The sequence below is a fragment of the Pinus tabuliformis genome, chromosome 5_2 (genome assembly GCF_031772625.1).
Source record: "Pinus tabuliformis cultivar Carrire ecotype Pingquan chromosome 5_2, CPIR1, whole genome shotgun sequence".
NCBI lineage: Eukaryota > Viridiplantae > Streptophyta > Pinopsida > Pinales > Pinaceae > Pinus > Pinus tabuliformis.
Genome location: NC_142306.1, coordinates 525,875,714 through 525,900,851, shown reverse-complemented (window position 1 = coordinate 525,900,851; position 25,138 = coordinate 525,875,714). Strand labels below are relative to the sequence as shown.

At 32.7% G+C, this 25,138-nt stretch overlaps 1 protein-coding gene and 2 pseudogenes across 2 annotated transcripts in view; all 3 read left to right on the top strand.

Annotated features, from left to right (window-relative positions):
* The first annotated feature begins 8,943 nt into the window (after positions 1 to 8,943).
* Positions 8,944 to 10,725, top strand: LOC149160025 (uncharacterized; annotated as a pseudogene).
* Positions 10,726 to 11,493: 768 nt separating this feature from the next.
* On the top strand, positions 11,494 to 20,908 carry LOC149160024 (LRR receptor-like serine/threonine-protein kinase SIK1; annotated as a pseudogene).
* LOC149160023 (uncharacterized) overlaps positions 20,685 to 25,138 on the top strand; it is a 53,607-nt gene continuing 49,153 nt past the window's right edge. Inside the window, exon 1 of one of the 2 annotated variants that reach the window (XM_089433622.1) lies at positions 20,685 to 21,478. In XM_089433622.1, coding sequence (XP_089289748.1) covers positions 21,093 to 21,431 — 339 coding nt within the window. In that variant the 5' untranslated portion in view covers positions 20,685 to 21,092 and the 3' untranslated portion in view covers positions 21,432 to 21,478. The remainder of the gene's footprint in view (positions 21,479 to 25,138) is intronic. The other variant, XR_016261185.1, reaches the window with a different exon arrangement.

Sequence of the window (25,138 nt, the reverse complement as noted above, 5' to 3'; positions counted from 1 at the left end):
TTGTTAAAAGTGGAATCCTTGTCTTCATGATATAGCATATGAAATTAGGGGTTTGGAAACCTAATCAACATGATTGTATGTTTAGAATCTGATGATGAGGTGTCTCCTTGGCTAGCCTAGTGAGGTGTTAGGTGTCTATGCAAATTGACCGTTTCATAGTAGTTTATACATTATCAATTCACTATTTCATGGTAATTTATGCTCATGATTCAACAATCGAGGTGAGCATTCAACTAATACAAGTTTAAGTCCTACAAACAAAAAAAATTCCATCACCATATTCTAATCTAAACACTTTAATCTTAGGTATTCAAGATCACTACATTTCCACCAGAGACCTCTAAACACTATGAGGTATAGATAATATTGGCTACCACATTATATGTGTCATTCCTAGCTTTTGATATGTACTTGATTTGTTATTGGGGATTTCTTGTTAAATATTTAGTGTGATTAATTTTGAAAAAAATCTTATTTATTTGCCAAGGTGGAAGTAGTTACATATGAGGATGGAAGACAGCCTACCATTCGAGATATATTCTCCCATATTCCAGGTTAAGTTGAAAGAAGATTATTTCCAATACCGATGCATTTTTAATCGTCAATTTGTATTTCCTTATCACTTTTCTTGACTAGTTAATTATTGTGGATTTATTTTTGTAATTATAACCTCCCTTGACTATAATTATTAGGGTTTTTACTACTTATTTTCTTTCAGTAGCAAGTGAACATGAGCCGTGAACCATTATATTTTGGAAATATGGAGATGAAAAATGAAGTTTTGACAATGAGCCTCTAACTATACTTTGAAATCATTATTGAATTAAACCACATTGACAAATACGTCATGGACCTGGAATATTTCCAATAGTTTCTTGAGTGGAAAATACATTTATATCCAACAAACTTGCAATATTAAGACATGGAAAATCAACAAAAAACTAATAATGAAAGAGACCAACCTAGACAATTTTGAAATGGTGTTTGAATACCTTTTTTTAAGTTGGAGATTACATAACATCAAGATCTATGCTTCTTCATTTTCATGATTTCGTCATCCCACACCATTTACTAGACCTAACCTTTTCCTTTGAATTTAATCCCAAACTAGTGTTTTCTACCACACATGTGGCAAGAACCAAAATAATTTTGTCAATTTCCACAAATGACCAAAACAGATCAATGGCACTGCTATCACAAAGTCTAGTACCTTAGTGCAAAGCCTTCACACAGTGATAAGGCTAGTGGAATAGGGAAGTGTTACCACTATCGTTAAGGAAAAATATTTCACCATTTTAGTGAAGGATGGCTCCTACACAAGGTAGTGTTCCTTAGTAGTCGCTATGGTCCCTCAAATCAAGAAAATAAAGTTTGAGGGAACCTATCCAGTTACCAAAATTACCATTAATAGAATATAATAATCAAGGTAAGATCAAGGTTATTATTGAACGTCATTTCTAGGTTTGGATGGATGAGGATCCAGGGAAATTTGGAAGGCTTGATAAGTCATAAGTTAGTACAAGAGGATCCCCAAACACTACAAAAGAATAAAAATATATTCGTTGTTGAAAACATGCATAAAAGGTGATAAATCATAGTAGTAGAACACGTTAGCTTCAACCCTTGAAACAAGTAATCATCAAGAAAAAACAGTGCTAAACAGTGAGTTAAACAAGAATTTATCAATCTAGAGGTATTTGAATATTAAGGTGCATAAACCATTCCTAAGTATTAGGATGTCTAGCCCTAATAGGATTGTAAACAAAATTAGAAAGACAAACATGGCGATAAGAGTAATTTTATGTCAAATAAATGCACAGTCACCAAGACATCTAGCTTATCTATGGATAAGAAATTACGTAATTTTTTTGTAAACCCTAACCTAACCCAAAAACATAAAATAAGAACAAAATTTTAGGTTTAGGGAGAAACAAGTGCATACTCTATTTTTCTGGGCATATGAAGTCGACTAAAGACTCCCTTGAGAGGATGTAAGTATATCTAGGTTGATTTATAATATTTTCTATTACAAACTGTAGAAAATCCAACTAATACCTTACAAGCTTTCAGGACAATTCAAGGGAAGATTCTCCACTAGAAGTATTCTCAAGCAAAGAAAAACTAAAAACAAAGGTAGAAACAATGTAAACTTTGAAAGGGGAATTATAAACTGAAAACAGGAACTGTAGCCAAAAAACCATGAAAAAACATGAAAAATAGTGCTAAAAACGAATAGTGTGTATACTAGAATGATTTTTTTTTTAGGGTCAATTTTGAACATGCTTTAAAAATGGCAGTGAAAACAATTTGTTTGTACAAAAATTATGAAAAAAATAGGGTGAAAATAAAAAGTGTTGATATTGGAACAATGACTTTTTTTTGGGATAAATTTTCAACATTTTTAAAAAATTCCAGTAAAACCGAATTTTTATGTGCAAAAATTGTGCAAAAAACACCCTCAAAATGAAAAGTGTTGATGCTAGAATAACAATTTGTTTTCTAGGGTAAATTTTCAACATTTTGAAATATTGGTGTAAAAGACTTTATCATGAATCCAAGAAACATTAAAATTTCAAAACAATAATGAAAGCATAAAATTAAAAATAAAAGCAACGAAAAAAAAGGTATAGAAAAAAAATAGCAAAATGTAAATAGAAATATATATTAAAAAAAAAAAAATCAGTCATAAAAATGTAAAAAAACAAAAAAAACGAAAACAAAAATAACCTATAAAAGATAAGCATTAAATTTTTTAGAAAAATATAAAGAAATAAATAATAAGAAAAATATATTTTCAAAAAATCAACATTTTTTTTAATCTCGTAAACTATAAATTTTTTGAAAAAAAACTATAAAATTAAGTAAAAATTGGAAAATTTTGAAAAGCATTAACAAAAACTAAAAATTCAATAATTAAAAACAAACTAGATTTAAAAAATAGAAAATTAACAAAAAGAAAATTTAAAAACTACTAAAATTAAGAATAAAAACATTTTTAAAATTCGCTAAAAATGCAAAAATACGCTGAAATTAGAAAAAAAAAACTCAAAAAACAATTAAAATTTTTAAAAATATACATATTTTCAAATTAAAAAAAAAAAAATCGAAATACATTTAAAATTAAAAAAAAAACAATATACTTTTTACTTACAAAATAAAAAGAAAACATTTCAAATTTTATATTAAAAATTTAAAAATTTAAAATTTTGATTTGACAATGATTTAGAATTTTGATTTAAAAAAAAATAAGAATAAAAAGACATTTAAAATTAAAAAAGCTTAAATATATTTTTTATTTTCCTTAAATAACATTTAAAATATTTAAAAATACATATTTTTTACACACACACACGCACACATATATATATATATATATATATATATATATAATTTAAAAGAACATTTAAAATTAAAATCTATTTATTTCAAAATACAATTAACATATTTAACGAAATTTATTTTTTCTAAAAAAAAAAACCAATTTTATCAGCCGCAACCCAACTTCCCTTGGGTTCGTGGCCCTGGGTGGTGGAGATGCATTGGATAGCCATTGCCCGACCACCCATGGGGGTGACCGAGCGGTGACTATTCAATTCTCAGAATCATATAGCCACCACCGAGCTACCCGTGGGGGTGCCTAGGCGGTGGCTATCTGATTCTTGGAATCGGATAGCCACCTCCCGACCACCGCAACGGGTGGTCAGTCAGTGGCTATCTAATTCTCAAAATCGCATAGCCACCGCCCAACTACCCATTAGGGTGGCCGGGTAGTGGCTATCCGATTCTAAGAATTGGATAGCCACTGCCCGGCGACATGTGGCGGTGGCTGGACAGTGGTTATCCGATTCTCAGAATCGGATAGCCACCACCGACCGCCCGTGAGGGTGGCTGGGAGATGGCTATCTGATTCCGAGAATCAGATAGCCACCCCCACAAGCGATCAAGTAGTGGATATCCGATTTTGAGAATCGGATAACCCCCCCTTAACTGCCCATGGGGGTGGCTATCTGATTCTTGGAATCAAATAGCTATCGCCTGACCACCCATGGAGGAGAATTGGATAGCCACCTCTTAATCGCCCGTGGGGTTGGTTATCTGATTCCAAGAATCGGATAGCCACCCCCATGGGCGGTTAAGGGAGGCTATCTGATTCTCCCCCACGCCTAGTGGTCAGGCAGTAGTTATCTAATTCCAAGAATCGGATAGCCACAACCACGAGTGGTTAAGGGGTGGCTATCCGATTCTCCCCCATGGGTGGTCAGGCGATAGCTATCCGATTCCGAGAATCGGATAACCACCCCTTGACTGCCCGTGGGGGTGGCTATCCGATTCTTGGAATCGGATAGCTATTGCCCGACCACCCGTGGGGGAGAATCGAATAGCCACCCCTTAACTACCCATGGGGGTGGCTATCCGATTCTTGGAATCGGATAACTACCGCCCAACCACCCATGGGGGCACAACCCTAGGCACCAGAGCTGCGTACATATATGTTTTTTAAAGTTTTAATCGTAAATATATGTTCTTTAAAGTTTTAAATATTTTTTATCTTTTAAAAATCGAAAATATATGATTTTTTTTTTTTTAATCTAAAAGATATATATATATATATATATATATATATATATATATATATATATATATATATATATATATATATATATATATATATATATATATATATATATTATATATATATTATATATTTAAATTTTAAATTTTTTTAGGGTTTTAATTTTTATTTAAAAATATATATATTTTTTTAAATTTTTTTGTTTTTTTTTTTTTTTAATTTAAGTATATTTTGTTTTTTTTAGGTTTTGTTTTTATGTTTTTAATCTTGATTTTAATAGAATTTTAGATTTTTATGGCCGCCCTTTTTTTAGTTTTCTTTTTTTTAATCTATTTAGTTTTTAATTTTTAATTTTTTTCTAGTTTTTTTTGTAGTTTTTTTTTTCTATTTTTAGTTACTTAATTTTATAGTTTTTTTTTTATTTTTTTCCCAAATTTGTTATGCTTTAAGAGATAATTCTTTTTTTTCAACATTTTGTGTTTTTTTTTGTCCTTTTTATATATATTTTTACATTTTCTTTTTTTTATGTCAAAAAAATTTGACATAAAAAATTTTAAAGTGTTAAAAAATGTAACATTTAAAAAGAATATCCACAATTAATACATTAAAAAATTTAAAGTGTCAAAAGTTGTTAAATTTAGAAAATAATTATTTACATTTCATACAGTAGAAAATTTAAATTCAAAAAATAGGTCTCTTAAAAAAAGGGTCTGATGCAAAATCACCCCTTTTTTAAATCATAATGCAAATCACTAACATTCTAAAATGTAATGTACATAAAAAATTTAAAGTGCCAAAAACTATTCTGTAAAAAAAATATGTGTATTTTGCATCGCCCCTTTTCAAAATCAGGTCACTTTTTTGTTATCTCTATGAAACGGGTAATAGTATGAGTTCCCGTTTCAAATTTTACATTGTTTAGACTTTTACCCCTTTCTCATAACTTCAACTTGAGTCTTGGGTTGGCATAGAGAGTACCTCTAGTTAGGTAAGGGGGTTTGTTATGAATTATGACTGTGTGGATTAAGGGATTATGCCTTGTGGATTAAAGGGATAGGGAATTTAGTCGTCACAGGTTAAGCACTTATGGGTTGTGATAATGCGGCCCCTAATCCCCTTATCACCACTACTGAGATTCCCTTGTCAATTTCAAAAAAATTGTTGTGAAAAATATGTTTTGGAGCAATCATTTAACCCCCCCCCCCAATCCTCCCCACCCCGTACAAAGGTCACGAGAAAACACTTTTAGAGGAATTTGTTTAATTTTCATGACTCTTGGGGGTAAAAACCACCATGAAAAATATATTTACGGGAATTCATTTAAACCCCACCCCCCCGCTCAACTCCCAAAAGAAATAGTCATGAGAAAACACTTTTAGAGGCGGTTGTTAGAACACCCCCACCCGGTTCAATTTTCATGACTTTCTTGAGGGGTTTCAAAAAATCACCATGACAATTATATTTACTTGAAATAATTTAAACACCCCCTCCAAAAGTCATGAGAAAACACTTTTAGAGGCTATTGTTAGAAAACCCTGGAAAAAGTTCAAATTTTCATGACTTTCAGTGGCATTTTCAAAAACCTCCCCTAAATACCTACAAACACTTTTAGAGACGGTTTTCAAAATACCACCATAATCCAAACCACCCCTAAAGGCCTTTTTTGTAGTAGTGTAGGTGCCAATACGTGTCAAGTGTTAATACATTTTAAGTGTCAAATCTTCCTCTATTACTTATCTCTTTCTTTCCAATAATTGATTTGAAATAAATTTAATATTAAACCATGACAAACTATTCTGACACATGCTAAATCATACCAAGGCATCTCAATGCATGTCAGGTATGCTAAGGATTTACCAAGTGCCACGATGTGCCAAGTTCCAATGTGTTTCAAGGAGTGTTAGGAATGGTATGAAGTGGCAGGGCATGTTGAAGAGTGCTAAGGTGTGTCAGAGAGTAGCGATGCATACCAAGGAGTGTTAGGGGGTACTAGGGAAACACAAGGGAGCACTATGTAAAAATGTGTGCAAATGAATGACTATGAGTGTGTGATAGGAAGTGTAAATGAGTGCCAGGTATACCAAGGAGGTAGTGACAAGGTATGGTAAGTGGTTGTAAGGCATGCCAGGGAATACCATAGCATGTCAAGAAGTGCAAAAGTGTGCTAGGGAGTTATGAGGTGTGCTAACATGTGCCAAATAGTGTTGAGGCATGTGTAGGGTTCTAGGGTGTGCCAACATGTGTCAATGAGTGTCAATGAAACAAAAGGGAAAACCAAGCTAAAATTCAAGGAAATTAACACTTAAGATGGCTAATAATTCAATACTTTATGTTTTTCGAAAGGGTCACGCTAGGCACACTAATAATATGTTCCAATACATTCCAAGTGCCAATGTGTGCCAAGTTCTAATGTATGTCAATGCATGCCAATATGTTCCAAAGTATGCTAGGGACTACAATGCATGCCAACACATGCTAATGGAGTGCTATTTTATGCTAGGGCATGGCAACATCTTCTTGGGAGAACTAGTCACGACAAGATGTTCTAGGCATAAATATGTTCCAACACAAGTGAGATGCCAAGGAATGTTAATGTGTGCCAAAGCATATCAACATGTGCCAAGAGTGTTCAAGAGGGATATGTTTCTCTCATTAATAGAATTCAATGAGCTTGATGATGTATTAAATAATATGGTTCCTACAAAAACCAGTGGAATGTCATATAAAGGGAATTTCCTAGATAATAAACCTAACAAACATGAATCATGTGTTGACTCATAGCGAAAGTATATTCTCATTACTTGAGGGAAATGATACACACTAACTACTTCTTAACAAATTTATTAACTCTAACCACTATGGCCTTGGACACATAATGAAAAAGATTACATAACAGTGGTCTTAAATCATTATCTTTTGACAAAAAATATACCAACGGTCACATGTTGTCATAAAAAATTGATTGGAAATATCAATGATGATAGACATTTTTTGACCGTCACTAAAAGTAACCAAAAAGGGAATTGGTGAGGGCCAAAAAAATATCTTCAGTAGAAGTGTGACCAAAGATACAAATAGTGATGGGCCTTTAAAAACCACCACCAAAGGTGTCATTGAAAATGGGTTTGATGACAAATCATAAAGTACCATTAATGTATGCACTTACAACAATGCTTTTTTAAGGACACTCACCGTATGCAAAATTGGTGATGAACCTTAAAGGTATGTCATAGGCATCACCCTCACCATTGAAATTTTTTCTTGTAGTGTATATATATCTCTTGTTTGATGTTTTGGAAACAAATATGACTCTGACTTGAAATTGCTACAGCGTAAACCTTATAGTTTTATGTTACTTATCTTGATTTTGAATGTGGCTTTCTCCTTGTTTAACTCATTAATTTAACATTGAACAATATGGAAAGTATAAAGAAAAATATATATTTTGAGGAGAAATATTGGAGGTGATATATCCCAAGTCATTCGCAATCTAAAAAGTCCAGAATTGATGTATGTGAATCCATAAGTCTAATGTCTATTTGTTTTTACAATATTTGGGTTGTCATTTAAGTTGATTATTACAACGCCAATTATATGGAGAAATTCTTCATAATTTTATGGTGTTCTTAGTTAATTTATTATGTTCTGTATGCAGTGACCTCAAAAGAAATGGTTGTTATGGCCAAATTCCTAATGATATTTGCTATTGCTCTTCTTTGAAAATCCTAGGAGTTTTTCCTTCTAATCTTGTGATGGTATGATGGGTTTGGCTTATTTATTAATGAAGTGGGTGGATTCTTCTAGGAAGGACCCATTTCAAATGTTTACACATCCAAACAAAACTAATAGTCAACTGCAAGTTAGTTTAAGTAGATTTGATCATAATGCAACACTCATGATTTGGTTTAAGGTTACTATATTATTATTTTTATAAACAAATGGGTCACAATCAAGTATTATTCTAAAAAAAATGTATTTTGATGAGATTTAAAAGGACTGACAAATATATTACATTCCTCTAAACATCTCTCTAGTGAAATTAAATAGACATTAATCTAATAGTTTCATAGAATGCCTTTAGTTGATTTCATCTTAAATTTTCTTGTAGAGATGTCTTTTATAATGATTTATAAGAAGGCATTCCTTTTTCAATATTGAAGTTGAAACAACTTGAACAACTGTAAGTATTGTAACATCTTGTGGTTATTAGCTCCTATAGAGGGTTTTTTTTAATTTGTAATTGTCTATTTATTTTGACTTGTATTAGAAAATAATGGGAGTTTCCTTAACACATAGACCAAATTTACAATATTGCGAATAATAACAATTTAAGTGGACCTATTTCTTTGATATTGTCTCAAGACCAAAACATGAAGATTATGTAAGTTGGTAGTGCTACCTTGGGTTCTACTCCCTTTTTAGTTCTTTACTTGTTGAAAACGTTTATAGGATATGGAAAATATGGAGTCTAGAGATCCCATCATTAAATTATATGCTTTTTCATTTTTCTTGGGACTTGGCACATAATCAATTAGTAACCTGATGGATTAGTATCTTTGTTACAGGGATTTAAGTGATAATCATCCTACTAGAACAATTCCTCCTATGTTAGGAAATTTTAATTACACGAGAAAGTTGTAAGTTGCATACATACTTAAATGTTTGAATTCTATCCTCCAGTTCCTTGCTTTTTGAATATTACTTTAATTAATTTTCAAATTTATTTTGTTACTCTTTCCTTTATAATTCTCAAATATTTTCATAGTAATAATCTCACAGGATCTATACCATCAGAATTGGTGAACATGACAAAGTTGAGCTACTGGTAAGAGCTTTAAATCATGTCTATCATCATGTATACAATGCAAAAAGTACAAATTAGATTTGAATTATAAGAGGATTCCCATTGGTAGTGACCAGTACATGAATATGCGAGCATCTAAATGACAATCGGCTTACAGGGCAGATTCCTCCTATGTTAGGAAAGTTGGAACAACTGTTTGAATTGTAAGTTTATGTTTGCATGGTAGAAGAATACTCAAATCTAATTATACAATACACATCAATTTTATGGATTTTTTGCTACAAGTATTTAACAATACTAGGTTGTATTTTGTTGGGATGGGAACCTTACTAGAAATCATCTTGAAGGTCCAATTTCAGCAAAAATTAATTCATGCATTGCTCTTAATTACTTGTAAGTGCTATAATCTTCAGGTTTACTAGAGAAATTTTGGTATATAATCTTACTATTTGTCTAACAATATTGAGGCCATGTCTTTTCTTGACTTTTGTTGTGTAGTAATGTACATGTTAATCGTTTGAATGGAACAGTTCCTTTGGAATTTTGTAAACTTGATAGCCTCACATATTTGTAAATGTCTCTAAGCCATAACCAATGTGATAGATTTATATAACATAATGAAGCATTGAATTTACTAAAAGTAAATTCAAGTGATTAACATTTTTTATTGCAGGTTTTACAAGAAAATTGTCCTCCAACTACGTCAAGGGAGAAATTTCGTGGAGCTTGAACATATTATAAATGTAGACACATTGTGCATTATTTTTATTTTATTGTCTTTATTAAGTTTCCCATTCGCGCCATTAAAATTTCATCTAGAAACATAATTACTCTAAAGGACCAAGGGTAGAATATTCTTTTTGATTGATCCTTGATCTGATGTGAATTTTTAGGGACCTCTCTAAAAATGATATTTCTAGACCTATTCAGGGATATGTTGGGGATTTGGATCATCTTTTAAAATTTTAAGCTTCACATGTATTTTTTTTTCTTTTTATAAAAAAAATAAGTTTCTATGGGTACATATTATATTAATCCTTGTGATCTCTACTGGATTGTGAATTCAAGGAATTTGTGTGCAAATAAACTCAGTGGTTTTCTCCCAACAAAATTTGGAAACTTGGGAGGCATTAGCGATATGTAATACTTCTATACTTGATTTGTGTAGCCTCCAAATGTGTGAGATAGTTGTGTTTCTTCCATAGCATTAATTATTGTACCCATTACCACTTTAATGACACAGTCACATGGTGTGATATATCTTCAATGCAAAGACCATTTTGCTAACCGATTGTTAGGTAACATTCCTCAAGAACTTGAAAACCTACATAATTTGGTCTCACTATAAGATCCTCATAATGACCTATAAAATAAATTATTTAATAGGTTCACAGTTATTCTGAAAATAACTTTTTAGTTGGATCATTTACAGGATACTGAATAACAATAGTTCATTAGGGGAGGTTTTGTACCATTTGACCATTTTTTTCATCTTTTCTACATTGTAAGAATTCATATGAATCTGATCACCTATTCTAAGCTCACTTTGTTGTGAAATTACAAATGAAATAATATTCATATATCTAGTATGTGTACTAATTTATACCAGAAATGATTTCAACCATTTCACATAAATCTCTCCTACAACAACTTATCTGGAAATATTCCTGTAATAAAGAGTTTTATAAGATTTACCTCGGAATGGTGTAGATACAATGTAATCATTTTTTTCTGGATTAAATTTCATATTCTTTCTGGTTATTAATGGGTTTGTGCATCTCATCTAACAAAATTGATTATTGCAACAAATTTTTAGGTAATCCATGTATTTGTGGCAATTGGATTAGATAATTTTGCAGGATATATTCTAGACAATCAAAAGGTGAAACACTAAATAAATTTTAGATTCCATAGATTAGTTATGTTTTGTGATACAAGTTTCTCTGAAATTATATTTTTATGAGAATTAAGCTGATTTTGAAAATGAAAAGCTTGAATCTCAACACCATCTATTGTTTACATCTTGTTAGGCATAGTTTTATTAGTATGGTTGATCATTATAGCTCTCTTCCATTAAAATCATCCTAAACAATTTACCAAAGGTTCATCAAATGAAATGGTACAAGGTATTATTTCTTTGGATTATATCATGGACCTAAGAATTATATCAACATCAATGTGTCCCTTATTTCAAAAATTCTTTGATGTTCTGACCAAGTTCTCTGAGGCTAGTAGTATTTCACATGTTCATGGCACTCCAAATGTATGATGACACAATGCAAATCAAAGAAAATTTGAAAGAGAAATATGTAATTGGTTATTGTGCTAGAAGCATAGTTTATAAATGTGTTCTAAATAATTGGAATCCAATTTCTATTAAAAGATTATAGACGCCATATCCAAAATGTTTGAACCAATTTGAAATTAAGTTTAAGACTATTGGAAGCATCAAGAATCAGAATCTTCTGAGTTTGTATGGTTATTTTCTTTCTCCACATGGAAAGTTGTTCTTCTACAATTACATGGTGAATGGAAATATATGGAACATCTTACATGGTGAGTGAAATGGATGGAAAAACCTCTCTAGAAATTTACATGCATAATAGTCATCTGGGCATTAGCAGAAGATCCTAACCAACCTTTCATAGATAGTCAATGTTTACTAATGACCTACTTGGAGAATCCAAGCAATGCATCTTGTATCTAGGATCTTCAAAGAAGATTAAGATAGAATGGAACACATGTTTAACGGTTTCTTTGGTAGTTGAAAAACATATAACATATATCCATGATGATTGTAACCCATGTATTATTTATAGAGATGTAAAAACCTCCACCATTGTCATAGATAACAATTTGAAGCACATTTTTCAGACTTTGGCAATGCCAAGTGTATCCCTTCAACAAAAACCCACACCTCTACCTATGTTATGGCTACTATTAGTTATATTGACCCTAAATATGCAAGGATGTATAGGCTTCACAAGGAATGTTATGTGTACAACTATGACATTTTTCTTTTAGAGTTACTCATAGGGAGGAAAGTTGTGGATAAGGACTCAAATTTTCTTCAGCTCATAAGATGATAATGACTCTAAATTTTCCTTAGATGGGATTTTATTTTTGTCAATTATGAAGATTTTTTAACTTGGGATGTTGCATGGATGAAGAAAATAAAGAAATAACCTTGGTCTCTTTGACATGGGCATTTGAATGCAAATTCTATCAAAAGCATACAATGATATAGTAATGGAAATTGTAGATGAAGAAGTAGCAACAACCTACACAAATCTTTGGGTTGTAAGAAAGATCTTCTAGCTTTCAAGTACTTTGCACAATAAGGCAACCTTTTTACCATCCCACCATGCATGAGGTTACCACATATTTTTAGTCATTAGTACCAACTTTGAAACAATCTCCAAGTATCTGTGTAAACCAACCATCCCCCAACAATAATTACAAGAGGTATTTGGATGATTATGTCGAAGGAAATCATAAAGATGTTATAAGAAGCATGAGTAGCACTTTCGATGGACATTTATTTATGAGATCTGGCAAGGTTATTTTACAAAACACTATTTGACTATTCTAAATACTTGAAAAAGCCTTAGATGGAGCTAACAATCAAAAGTGTATCCAGTTGCCCATTCTACCATATTGTTATCAGTGGAAAATAAATCTAGCCTCTTACATCTAAAGCTCACATTTTCCAATTTTGTTAATGGAACAGAGTGTGCTATAAAATTCAAATATTGGTAGCTAAAACGAACGAGAGTGTCAAGTGTTATGGGCGAATGTTTTTTACATGGTTTTATAGAGAGGCCGGTTATAATCTTTGTAACATTTTTGTTTCTTGGGTGCTTTTCTAATTAAAGTTTAGCAACCTATAAATGGAATCCAATAGTATATTGTGTAATACCCAAACATGAACCTGAATATTGTTGCTTTAAGGTGGAAAGCATTGTTGAAATAAGATAAAAATCATGTTACAAGACAATAGTAAGTAGCTTTTTTCATCTCTCTTCACTCAAATACAAAGTCCTGATATGGTTTACTTTAGGGGAATTTTGAGGTCCAAAATGGGCCTCCTAAGGAAATTATAAAATAATAGTGGAAATAATAAAAGAAGATTAGATTACATCAAAATTTAGAGAGAGAAAAGAAAAAAAAATCAACTTGTATTTTCAACTTATCACCCTATGGGTTTACTCAAATTTTGAGTAGCTACACTTGTTGGATGAAAAATTTGAATCCTCATCCAGAGAATACACATGCATACTTTCGATGGACGCTACTACATGAAAACTGAGAAATACATGGAAAATGTGAAATACATGAAAAATGAGAAATGCATGAAAAAATGTGATTGCAATCACATTTTTTCATGTATTTCTCATTTTTCATGTAGGAAGCTCCATCAAAAGTATGCAACATAGGTAATCCTTAGGTGATGAATTAATTTTTTCATCCAATGACTACTCCGCTCGAAATTTGAGTAAAACCTTAGGGAGATAAATTGAAAACATGAGTTGAAAAAATAGTTTTATTCTTTTATTAGTTTTTACACTTTTTGCCTTTTTACTCCAAAAATGGTGAATCATCCCCCATGGTTGACATCATCATCTTGAATCCTATTGTTTCTTATAAAGTTTATTTTGGTTGTATATTTTTCTTAGGAGGCCCATTTTAGAGCTCAAAATTCTCGTAATGGAATGAAGTCCTCTTTCCTTCATAGCATGACAACAATATATACACTTAAAATTGTTAATGGTGGATATCTATGTAGATGAAGAATATTGTATGTTTATTTATTAAATAGAAATCCTTCAATGGAGTTTTTCTTGCAAGAAATGAGTATTGTTTTCGTCTTTCTTGTTTGATGATTTTTCCCTTGCCAAGGTTTCGGGTCGAAATAATCTCCATAGCGAAAACCATGTTCTCAAGTCGGGTCTCAATGGTCATTAGAAAATTATGCTCTCTAGGTGGGTCTATTCATATTCTTCTTTGTTAGATTAAATCATCAATAAGATAGAATGGAAAATCCTCTTTATTTTTGTTTTTTTCAAATTTTGAGGTGAATTGTCTACCAGGTCAAATTTAAATATGGAAATAATGTGTGCCATGTGTGTGCTTAGGTGCTCTTATTCAATTATTTGTGTGTGAGGGATGGCATGTATTAGATTGACGCTTAGAGCAGATGGCAGGATGGCAGATGTTACTTTTTCATTCAAATAGGCATTGTCCTATTTGAAATGAATAGGTTATCTACGTGATATGATGCAAATGCTCTTTTAGATTGTTTTCGAACACATGGTCGTTGATTTCATGAGGAAAATTGCACTTATTTATGAAAATCACTTAATTATATGATGGATCAATACTTGGGTTTTGCAGACATTACAAACAATAATACCAAGCAAGGGATTTTGTAAAAAAATCATGGTACATGGTACAATAATGTTGTCAAACTTATTCTAAAATGATCAGAGATACTTGTGGTCTTAGTGTTAGGTGAAAAAATCATTACTCATTCAAGGTTGTTGTGCTCATTGTAGCACTTAGTATGTACTTTTGTGCAAATAATTGAAGCAAACATGTATGTTGGGTCATGGACTAATTGCACTATTTTCTCCTTGTGCTAAGAACCTTCCATGGGGTTAAAGTTAGGTGCAAATGAGATACCGTAAATGCTCACATAATTCTTTAAAAGGTGTTATCTCGATGGAGGAGCTCCTGAATTGTAAGTAAGAGGTTGGTGGTTAGATTCCACTATGCCTTAATTCGAATTAAGTTATAATATTGTAGTTTATTTTTAATTAAATACTTTTTATGTTGAATTATTTCAATGCTCAAATATTTTTCTAGATTCATTGTTTTATATTCTCGAAAGAGACAAAACAGATGTTGTATTAGTCTTAAATATATTTTCAATTGTCTCTAGGGAGATAATATCTAGGATTAAACCCCACGGGGGTAGGCGAGTTGGTAATCACATCGCGGGAAGTCGTTAGAAAGGCGAATCCACACTGAAGGTCACGAGTTCAAATACCCCAGAGTAAAACGGAGTTGTGGAGAGGGGCGGGCGCATGTTCCCAGTGGTTATATAGGTAGCGGTCAGAATCGACCCCGTCTAACTCGAGTCGCGAGGCTGCCCCTATTGTCGATTCCACTGTAAAAAAAATATATATATATATATATATATATATATATATCTAGAATTAAAGACATATTGTCTCTATAAAGACAACACCTTTACTCCCAACTATTGTCTCTAAAGAGAAAAAAAATGAAATTATCTTCAAAGAGACAATAACACTTGTTTTGTTTTTAGAGGCAACTTTTTAAGACAATAATTTGAGACATTCGCTTCAAGACAATATTTAAGACAATACAAAATGTTTTTTTTTGTCTAAACTTAAGACAATTTAGCCGAATATTGTCTTAACACACCCCCCCCCCCTGTGTAGTAGTGGTATCATCCTATCAACCATCTTATGAAAAATCATATCATCATGTCAACCATATTCCCACTTCTGCATCAATGAAACAAATTGGAATAAATTATTTCTTCCAAAGAGAATAACTACATGGAACAAAATGCAAGAACTTGTTTCATCCAAAGAGAATATCTACAAGAATAGTAGTAGGTCTCAATTGCAACATTATTTTATTTTGTTTACATGCAACCCTTCAACTATTGAGACTTCATTTCTGTTTCTTGCACAAATATTTATTCATGATCACATTCTAAAATTATAGGTTATCTTTCTCTTTCCCCTCTTTCATCTTTTTTTTTGTAGGGTTTATCAAAAGTTTGATGAGCATGTAAGTGAGCCCCTCTTTTTTTTGGTTGCAAATCTTCATGCTATAACAACAGGATGTTACAAGGGTTTTACGATTTTTTTTTTTTTATGTGTACACTTCCCCATTTTCTCCTAGATTATGTGTCTATAATAATGGAACTAAAGTATTGAAGACATGGAGTTAACACATAGTTAAGAAGTCTAGACTGCATTGCAGCATAAATAGGAGAACACACAAATATAACCAAAGAGATAAATATTTTGGAAGGTTAACCAACCATATATTTATTTCTTCTTCATAAGTATTTGTAAAGATGATATATGGTTGGAGTGGTAGTACTTCCAACTAAACATTCCTCACATTAACTTCATATATATACCCTTTATTAAACAAATTTACTCAGTGTACAATATGCTATGTAGAACATTACATTAGACTACCAGGCCTTTGAACACCATCCCTCTTCTTATTTCCTGGGTTCATCTCTCGATGCAGCTTCCAACACCTTTCCACAATGTGACCATCAATGTTGTACTTGTTGCAATAATTGTTATGATCATTGCACTTAAGTGTAGTGGTTTTTATATTCTTATCATTCCCTCAATTTGACATCTTCTTCTCCTCCTTGGAAGCTTCATGTTGTTCTTCCTATCTTGAAACACTTGACTATGCTTTATACTAGCATATGTTTTCTAGATATTGTACCTGTATAGAAGCCTTATCCAATGTTCTTGGCTTAAATATTGCCAACCACCTTCGTAGATGGTTATGTAGGCCTCCTACATTCGGGCTCTTGTATTATTAAAAATATATATCAGTCTTGGATAGAATCATAAGGTTTTGAATTTAATTGGATATTTTTGGCCCCAATAAATTTCATGTAATTCCTCAAAAGGAACCTAGAAGGTTTCACACCCTAATTCTTCAAATTGGGACCCACCGATAAAAATGACCCCTTAAACTAATTCTTCCAATTTTCCACTCTAGTAGCATTAAGATGGAAGAAAAATAATGTAAATATCTAAATAATGGGATAGGATAATTATCCTCCAATAAACCTTTTTTAAATCCTTATAATCGCCATAGACCCTAATGGTTACTTGTTTCATGGTGATTAGAAAGAGATTATATACCAACCCACTAAAGGGATAATATCTACATGAAGTCATCATTATGAAGTTTTTCAACCTCCATCTTCATTGTAATTAATATCTTATGATTAAAAAGCTAGATCTTTCACTAAATACAGTTGGATCTGTCATGCACTTTTATCTCATAGATGGCAATTAAGGGATTAAAATTAGGTATCCTGCGATAAATCTAAGAAAAACCATATTGAAATACCTTGAATAACACAATGTAGGCTATAAAGTTTATGAGAGGAGAAAGTATGAACCTATTGAAGTGTTTTCCATGACACCTAATTTAATTGAAATTTTCATGTGTATGATCCTTGAAATGTTTTCCAAGTTCTCTTTCGACATAGTTTCATGTGTTACAAATAGCAATTAGTGCCACTTAAAATTATGTGGGGGAATAATTTTGTCAACATCAATGTCTATTGTTTCTCAAGGCATATCAACTAGATCCATGACGTCCATGATGGAATCATATGAAGACAACTCACCATGTAAGGCATCATGTGAGGTGAGTCTAGTAACTTAGTATGTGGGAAGAGGATATTAACAATGTTCCACATTCTGCTATAGGGATTTAATCACCTGGTGGAAATTGATTTCTTTTTAATCTTATAATCCTTCCCAAGGAGAGGAATTATACCTTCCAAATCTAACATGTTCGTGGCCTTTCAGGTTTCTAGGATGAGGTTTCTCAGAGTTCAACAGTCTATAATAATATAAACTATGTTTACGCATTGTTCTCTGATAATCTCAGGTTACTGTGGCACATGTTAATTGGTAAGTTAAATATCCTCTTTTTGTATTTGGAATATTTTCATACTACTTGGTTTTGTAGAGGGGTAGCTTTGCAAGAGGAATTGAAACTGGGTCTACAAATGGCCAACTCAAAAGATATAGAAATTTAACTTCTCCACGAAAGAGTAAACCAACTGCATGAGGAAATTTACTCTTTGAAATTCAACCACAACAAATCCACCCCAATGATAAAAGAAAATAATGGATATCTTAGTAGAACCAAATAACAATATCCAAAGGAATGAGTACAGGTTGGTTTTCCTATGTCAATTAGTAGAAAATATCTAGTTTCCAATGGATATAGGTCCATGCGAAGCAACATACTCTAGTAGTGAATAATGAACATTTACTCAATAGGTTGGAGACTTCAATGCCATAAAATCATCTTACTAGGAAGAAATCATGGAAGAAATTGGCCCTTCTGTTTAGATCTCATCCATGTATCTTTGTAAATATTGTTTAATTCTAAGAAAAATTTGGCATTATATATGCGTATAGACATACTAGAATATATGAGAAAAATTTACAAATTTTTAAGATAAGGGTCCTCTAAATTTGATGGTCGCAATGATTCTATCTAGCTAATAACTCATTTTTTTCTAATTCTCTTTATATAACAACTACACTTATGAATATTTGAACTAATAAAAATAGTATTCTTGTTCTTATTAAGAAAAATACGAGACTTAAGTAATAATTCGTATTCATCCCCTTGATAAGGGGTGAAAAACATGTCTAATTTTTAATTTTTAATAAATCAACTAAACCATAATTATAATTATTAATAATCATCTCTCCTCATACCATACTTATAGATCTAAATTATTTTTAACAACCTTAAACTTCTATGCAATCAAGAATGACTCTCAACTATATTTAACTATGATAGAATTATGTAAATTAAAATATATAGATTTTATAAATAATAATACTTATAAATGTAGATTATTTTTAACCATCTATACCATGAAGAATCACTCTAAATTATATCTTATCTAGATTAGAGTATCTAAATTCTGTTAATAATAATTTCCGCTCATTGTCTTCCACTATTTTCTAGTTGACTACCTATATTTTTGTAAGTTCCAAATATAAAACGTTACCAAAGCTATAAATGAACATCACTATATCTGTCTTTCAAAGAAAGTGAAAATGTGTCAGTAGATATGCCCAGCCAATTCAACATATGTATGCGAGTGGCCCTCAATAGTTAGCCATGATTTTTTTGGACTACATGACATCTCTATCGTGGTCTCCTCGAAGTGTGAAATATTTATGGCGATGTTCTCTCCTTATCACCATAAATATTCAATGGCATGATTCTCCATACAAAACTCCGAATGGTTTTAACACAATATTGTCTTTTGTTGGCCATTACCTAAACCACCACACTTCTAAAGAGAAACCTTGGGAATGATCCATGTGTTATGACAAAAACTATTTTAACCCATGAGAAACACCATTTAATAGATTTCCACAAAAACATATGTATGGTCTAAACATGTTAAATTAAGTGAATATTTTTTATCTAAATGTTAATTTTTGTTGTTTAAATTTTTTATCCAAATCTTAATTTTTGCTCTTTAAAATAGATTTTTGGTAATTTAACATATTGAAAAATGTTTGAAACACTAAAGTTATAAAAAATTAACGATTTCAAAAAATCTTTAATAAATTAATCAATTTAAACCCAAAAAAATGTTAAAACTCCTCTAAAACATAAAACATACCGTACTTCATACCTCTTATTTAGTGCAGTTGCAATAATTCAACGATGAATATTCTTCATAAACAAAGTTAATCATGAAAAGTTCAATGTCAATTAAAAATGGAAATTTAGTGAAGTTGCAATAATCTAATAATGAATATTCTTCATATTCAAGGTTAATCACGAAACAATCAATCTCATTTAAAAATAGATAAATAATTTTTTTAAAAAGCTCAAGAAATAATAGAAGACATGTTACAAGTAGGTCCATAGAAGGCAACCAATGCTACTGGTCCTCAAGATTGGATTGCCCCGATTTATTTCAAAAATTTGACATGGTTCTTTTATTTCCATATGATACACGATTCATAGCGAAGTTTTCACCTTAAACAATAAGCACGCGTATTTTTCTTTTAAATGTTTTGGATATGAACTTAAATAATGCATATCCGAATGGCTCATTTTACGTGTTTTACATATTGATGTTGATAGTCACAATATAAGATGCCCAATTTTATATTCAAAGAGATCGTTGGAATTTTATATTTAAAAATATTAATATATTGTCATTTTTTCCCATCTTCTTATCTAAGTTTAATAGTTTCTCAAATTAAATATTTTAACTAGGGCACAGATAGAATCACTTTACTAATGACAATGACAATTATGAGTGGACAACATGATGTTATTCCTAGAAAATAATTTATCCGTCCAATTAGTCAAACTCATATATTCCTGTCATCTTTAAAAATTTACTTTACTTAATAAGTAGGGTTAACACATGCAAGTATGCCATTTTTTGTCGATTCCCTATGGACTAAGAATTGAACACATTCCTCTTTCTATTCCTTTTGCAGCTGAGCATTGAACACATTCTTCTTTCTGTTCCTTTAGCGGCTAAGCGTTTAACACGTTCATCCCTCATTTCCTTTCGTCTTACCAGAGTCACAGAGTTCCACTTTACCATTCCATCAGATTTGAATGGAAAGAACAGTCCCCTCCTCCTTGCAAGAGAGACACCTGGCTATATTAGAGACTTGAAGGTTCCGATTTTACTTGAAGTGGTCGCTGGCAATCTTCATTAATCAGGCAGCCAGCAGGCTGTAGAGTTCAAAATAGAATATTTAAGGAGGAAAACCTATGCTTCGTCCTCTGATTCTTAGGCACCATGGTGTCCTCATTATCATGGTAACATTGATGCCAATGAAAGTATTCAGATACAGACAGCAACCAAATCAGCGATGTTTGCGGAAACCGGACTTTGTATAGATGATGATACCGCGCGCTGGTGTAATATTTGGTGACCTCTCCACCAAAAGGCCAGATGTTTACCGTCTGCTCGGAACAGCTTCTTTAGGGCTGGCGGTGCAGATTGACCAGATTGCTCAGGAGGATTCATCACTCGCGGTTACGCAATGTTTGAAGAAATTGGTAGCCAACAATGGCAATCCAGTTCAAACCCTAGCCCGTAGCTCGCCCAGTTCCAGAAACCCTTTTTTCTCACCGACGCGGAGCGTCGAACGAAGAAAACGGCAGCAGGAGGATGTCATGATCATGAGGCTAGCGAGGAATTGTGAATGCTCGTCTACACAATCTGAGGCGGATTAACATGAAAGCTCTTTCTTTGACTCTGTTATTGCTTCTAATATGGCAAGGTGAGGCTTTCTATATCTCAGGCATTTCAATAAAAGTATTAGAAAGATAAGTAGAGGGGCAATAGTTTTACTTGTGTTTGACATTTTTGTAGATAAACCATACGAAAAGAAGAATTAAAAACGAAAATAAAAGAGTAATTGTTGTACTTCTGTTTATAATTTTGAAGACAAAATGCACATGATCTGACAAACTGCTAGAAGCCATTGAATAGATTCGTCATTTACAAAATTAGCTAATAGACGTTGAAAAGAAATGACGTACTAAATTTTTGGCCCCCTCTTAAACCCTTTTCCAACACTTACGGTATTTATAAAAACCTCCAAGCTTCCCGGGTTTAAGCCTCCAATGTCCGCAAATTTGGTCTACGTGTTCAAGTCACTCTAAATATTGTCCAGAAGCAGATCGACTTATGCTACGGTTTCTGCTACAAATGATAGGTTTTTTTGTATGATTCACACGAAGGTACTCTCTTACTGACCCCCAAGCTGCAACGTTTGTCTGAATTCCTTTTTCCATCTACTTTAACGACTGTATTTTAACCCTGTAGTTCTTAGATTTCCGCCACTTTGAGATCGCTGTCCTGCACGGGATAATTGACCAACGGATGAATGGCATCATTCTAAAATGTTCAATGACAAACTAATATATAGTTTACTTTTCTTCTCGCTACCTATTTCTGTTAAATGTATCTTGACTTCGCATCAAAGCTCCCTGAGACTAGGTGTAAATTCAAAACAGGCTGGACTCAAAGTTTTTTTTATTAAACTTAAAACAAAAGGTTTAAGCACTTTTTCCTCTATATAGTTTAAGCAGGTTTTCATCTATATAGGAGCACAAACGTTTGTGTAACGTAAGTTCATGTTGTAATTTTCTTCAGTTTTCAGTGTTATCGTGTTTGTACAAATGGAACTTCGAAACAGAAATAATGAAAAATAAAAATAAAATGATTGGAAGAATGGAACTTCGAAACAGAAATAATGAAAAATAAAATGATTGGAAGATGGGTTGTACTTTTTAGGCTACACGATATTTATATTGGACACTAATCACACTCATTCACATTCACCAAGATAGCAATCAAGTATTTATATATCATTCACCAAGATAGTAATCAAGTATCTATATATGGAGAGAACCAGAGAGAGGGGTTACAATATAGTTAAGCATAATTTCGGAATAGAGAACCAGAGAGAGGGTTACAATATAGTTAAGCATAATTTCAGAACAAATAATTATTTGTTTTGTTAGAGGTGAATATTTTTAATATTCAGAATTAATCATAATTGATAATACAAAACTTGAAAATTCAAATAGATAATGTTTCCCTACTCAGAAACCACTAACAAAAGCCCAAAATTAGAATCCATAGTGCTTGAGTTGACAAGGAAAGGAAACTAGACATATACTATAAGAATAAGTTGTTAGCAACCCAAATAGGAAAGAATGAGAAATAAGGACTAAAACCATGAAATATAAGAACCCTGAGCATTAAGAAGACAATGACATGTTGAGGCTGAAGGGTTGTTCTTCAACCTTGCATGATAGTGGAATGGGAGAGTTATGTGGTGATCCCATCTTTAGCCTAACATGTCTCCCTACTATATCAAACATGAGATCCTTGAGCTTGTCTAGTCTATGCATGGGATTGACTTGAGTTTGTCTCCTATCCAAAAGAATCTCTCTAAGCAGTAGCTTGACATGCTAGTGCAAGTCCACTGTAAGAATATAATGATTCTCACAACCTCTAGAGTTACCAATGTCAAGACCCTAAGAGGCAGTGCTTGACATAACCTCCAAGTCGAATGTGACTCGTCTTTCCCATCAAATTTCCACCACTACAAATCAAAATTCCTCCTAGATGTCGAGAGGAGTGTTTTCATGAAATATGTGGGTTAAGGAATTAATGCACAACCTCACTTTGGAGTGTCATAAAGCAATGTGAACTCCACCTCCCTTTTAGCCTTGAGCTGACTAGAAAGCCATCACTGTTGGATGCAACAAGAATTCACTAAGTGAGGGTTGGAGGGAGGTGAGAAGCTATAAGAGTTTTTAATGAAGGAATTTAATCATAATGTCATGCCAAGTGGGTTTCACCAACAATGGCCTCAATGCAAGTCCCACTCCATCTCAAAAATTCGCCACAAGACGAGGGGGATCCTGAGGAGATGGAGAGGATCCCCACACTCAAACAACCAAATGGTAATCAAAACTAATGGTGAACAAACATAGCATCAAGGGGAGATATTAAATGAGCAACAATAATGAAAATAGGTTACATAGGAGAAGGAACATGACGGAGCATGCAACCCTCGCTCGAGAGTTGAAACAACAGACATGCCAAGAAGCCTTTGTAGCCCTCCTTGGGAGGGAAGGCCCCATTTCTATGTCATGATGTGGTGGCATGTTCAGAGGATAGAAAATAGGAGGGCATTTCATTTCAATACCAATAATCATTACTATCACATTAACACCCTCATTGGGGCTCTAGTATTTTGGGTGGTGATTTCCTAGAATTCTTTCTTTAAGCTGGTGGGTAAAGAAGGCTAGGATGAGTGGCTTAGCAAAAGATGATTAGTAAATCCTTCATTTTCTATCCTATCGTCCATCTTATTAGAATATCCTCTAACATGAAAGGGAATGGAAGATGAAATAAGGTGGGGTGGGGTGATTGTTCAACGTGAGGCGAAGATCCTTCCATTATCGAACTTTTTGCAATTTGTAATAAAGGAAACCCCTTGAGAAGCTTGGCGATCAAAGAGAATATAATCTCCCCCAAGCTATTGCCAGTGTATTCTAGCCTCTAACTAAGCCCCAGTTATGTATCCGATATGATTGGTAACATATAACCAATATTTTTCTCTCTTTTCTTCTACAAAAATTTGCATAATACAATGCATGTATAAATGATTGTTAATATTCACTACTTATACATAGACATATCCTACATGAATATCCTAATTGATATTCAAGAAACAATTCACTTAAACATGTAAACCACTATATTAGAAATAGTTATAGAAGTTAAATACTTATCCTCCAATTTGTTTCCAAGTGGTTGCAGATCCTCAACATTCTACCTAGCCATAGAGCATGTTGTTCATTTTCTCTCAACAATGAGTCAGCACCGAGATGGGACCTTGATTCTGTGGGAATTGTCTAAATTTTGATACATGCTTAATATCTTTAATCAACCACGGTACTAAATCGAGAAGCCTCTAACTAGAAAGCTCACGTGCCTTATCAACCCCTATCTCGACTAACTAGGGATGATCGAGAGTCATGCAAATTCCAGGAGTTCAAGTCCTTCATACAACTAAGGTACCAAACCCGACAATCTCCAACCAACATGCTTGCATTCCCCATCAACCTACACCCAAGTGGTGCACACCCTTCTCTTCACATGAAGTCCCTCATGCTATCCCACCACATTCAAGGGCATATTAGTTAGCTGAAAATGAATGTTCCAAAATCATGCGGCTTCCAAGAGTTCCATTAAACTCATAAGTATTCTAGTTACCCTTGCAACATTTCATTGCATACTACCTCTAGGCTTTCATGGTTTTCTACAAAAATGGATAAACCTGAGTAATTTTCACCCTTCATAATGCCAGAATCCTATTTTTATATGCATGCCTTTATTATGCCACTTGGCACTTTCC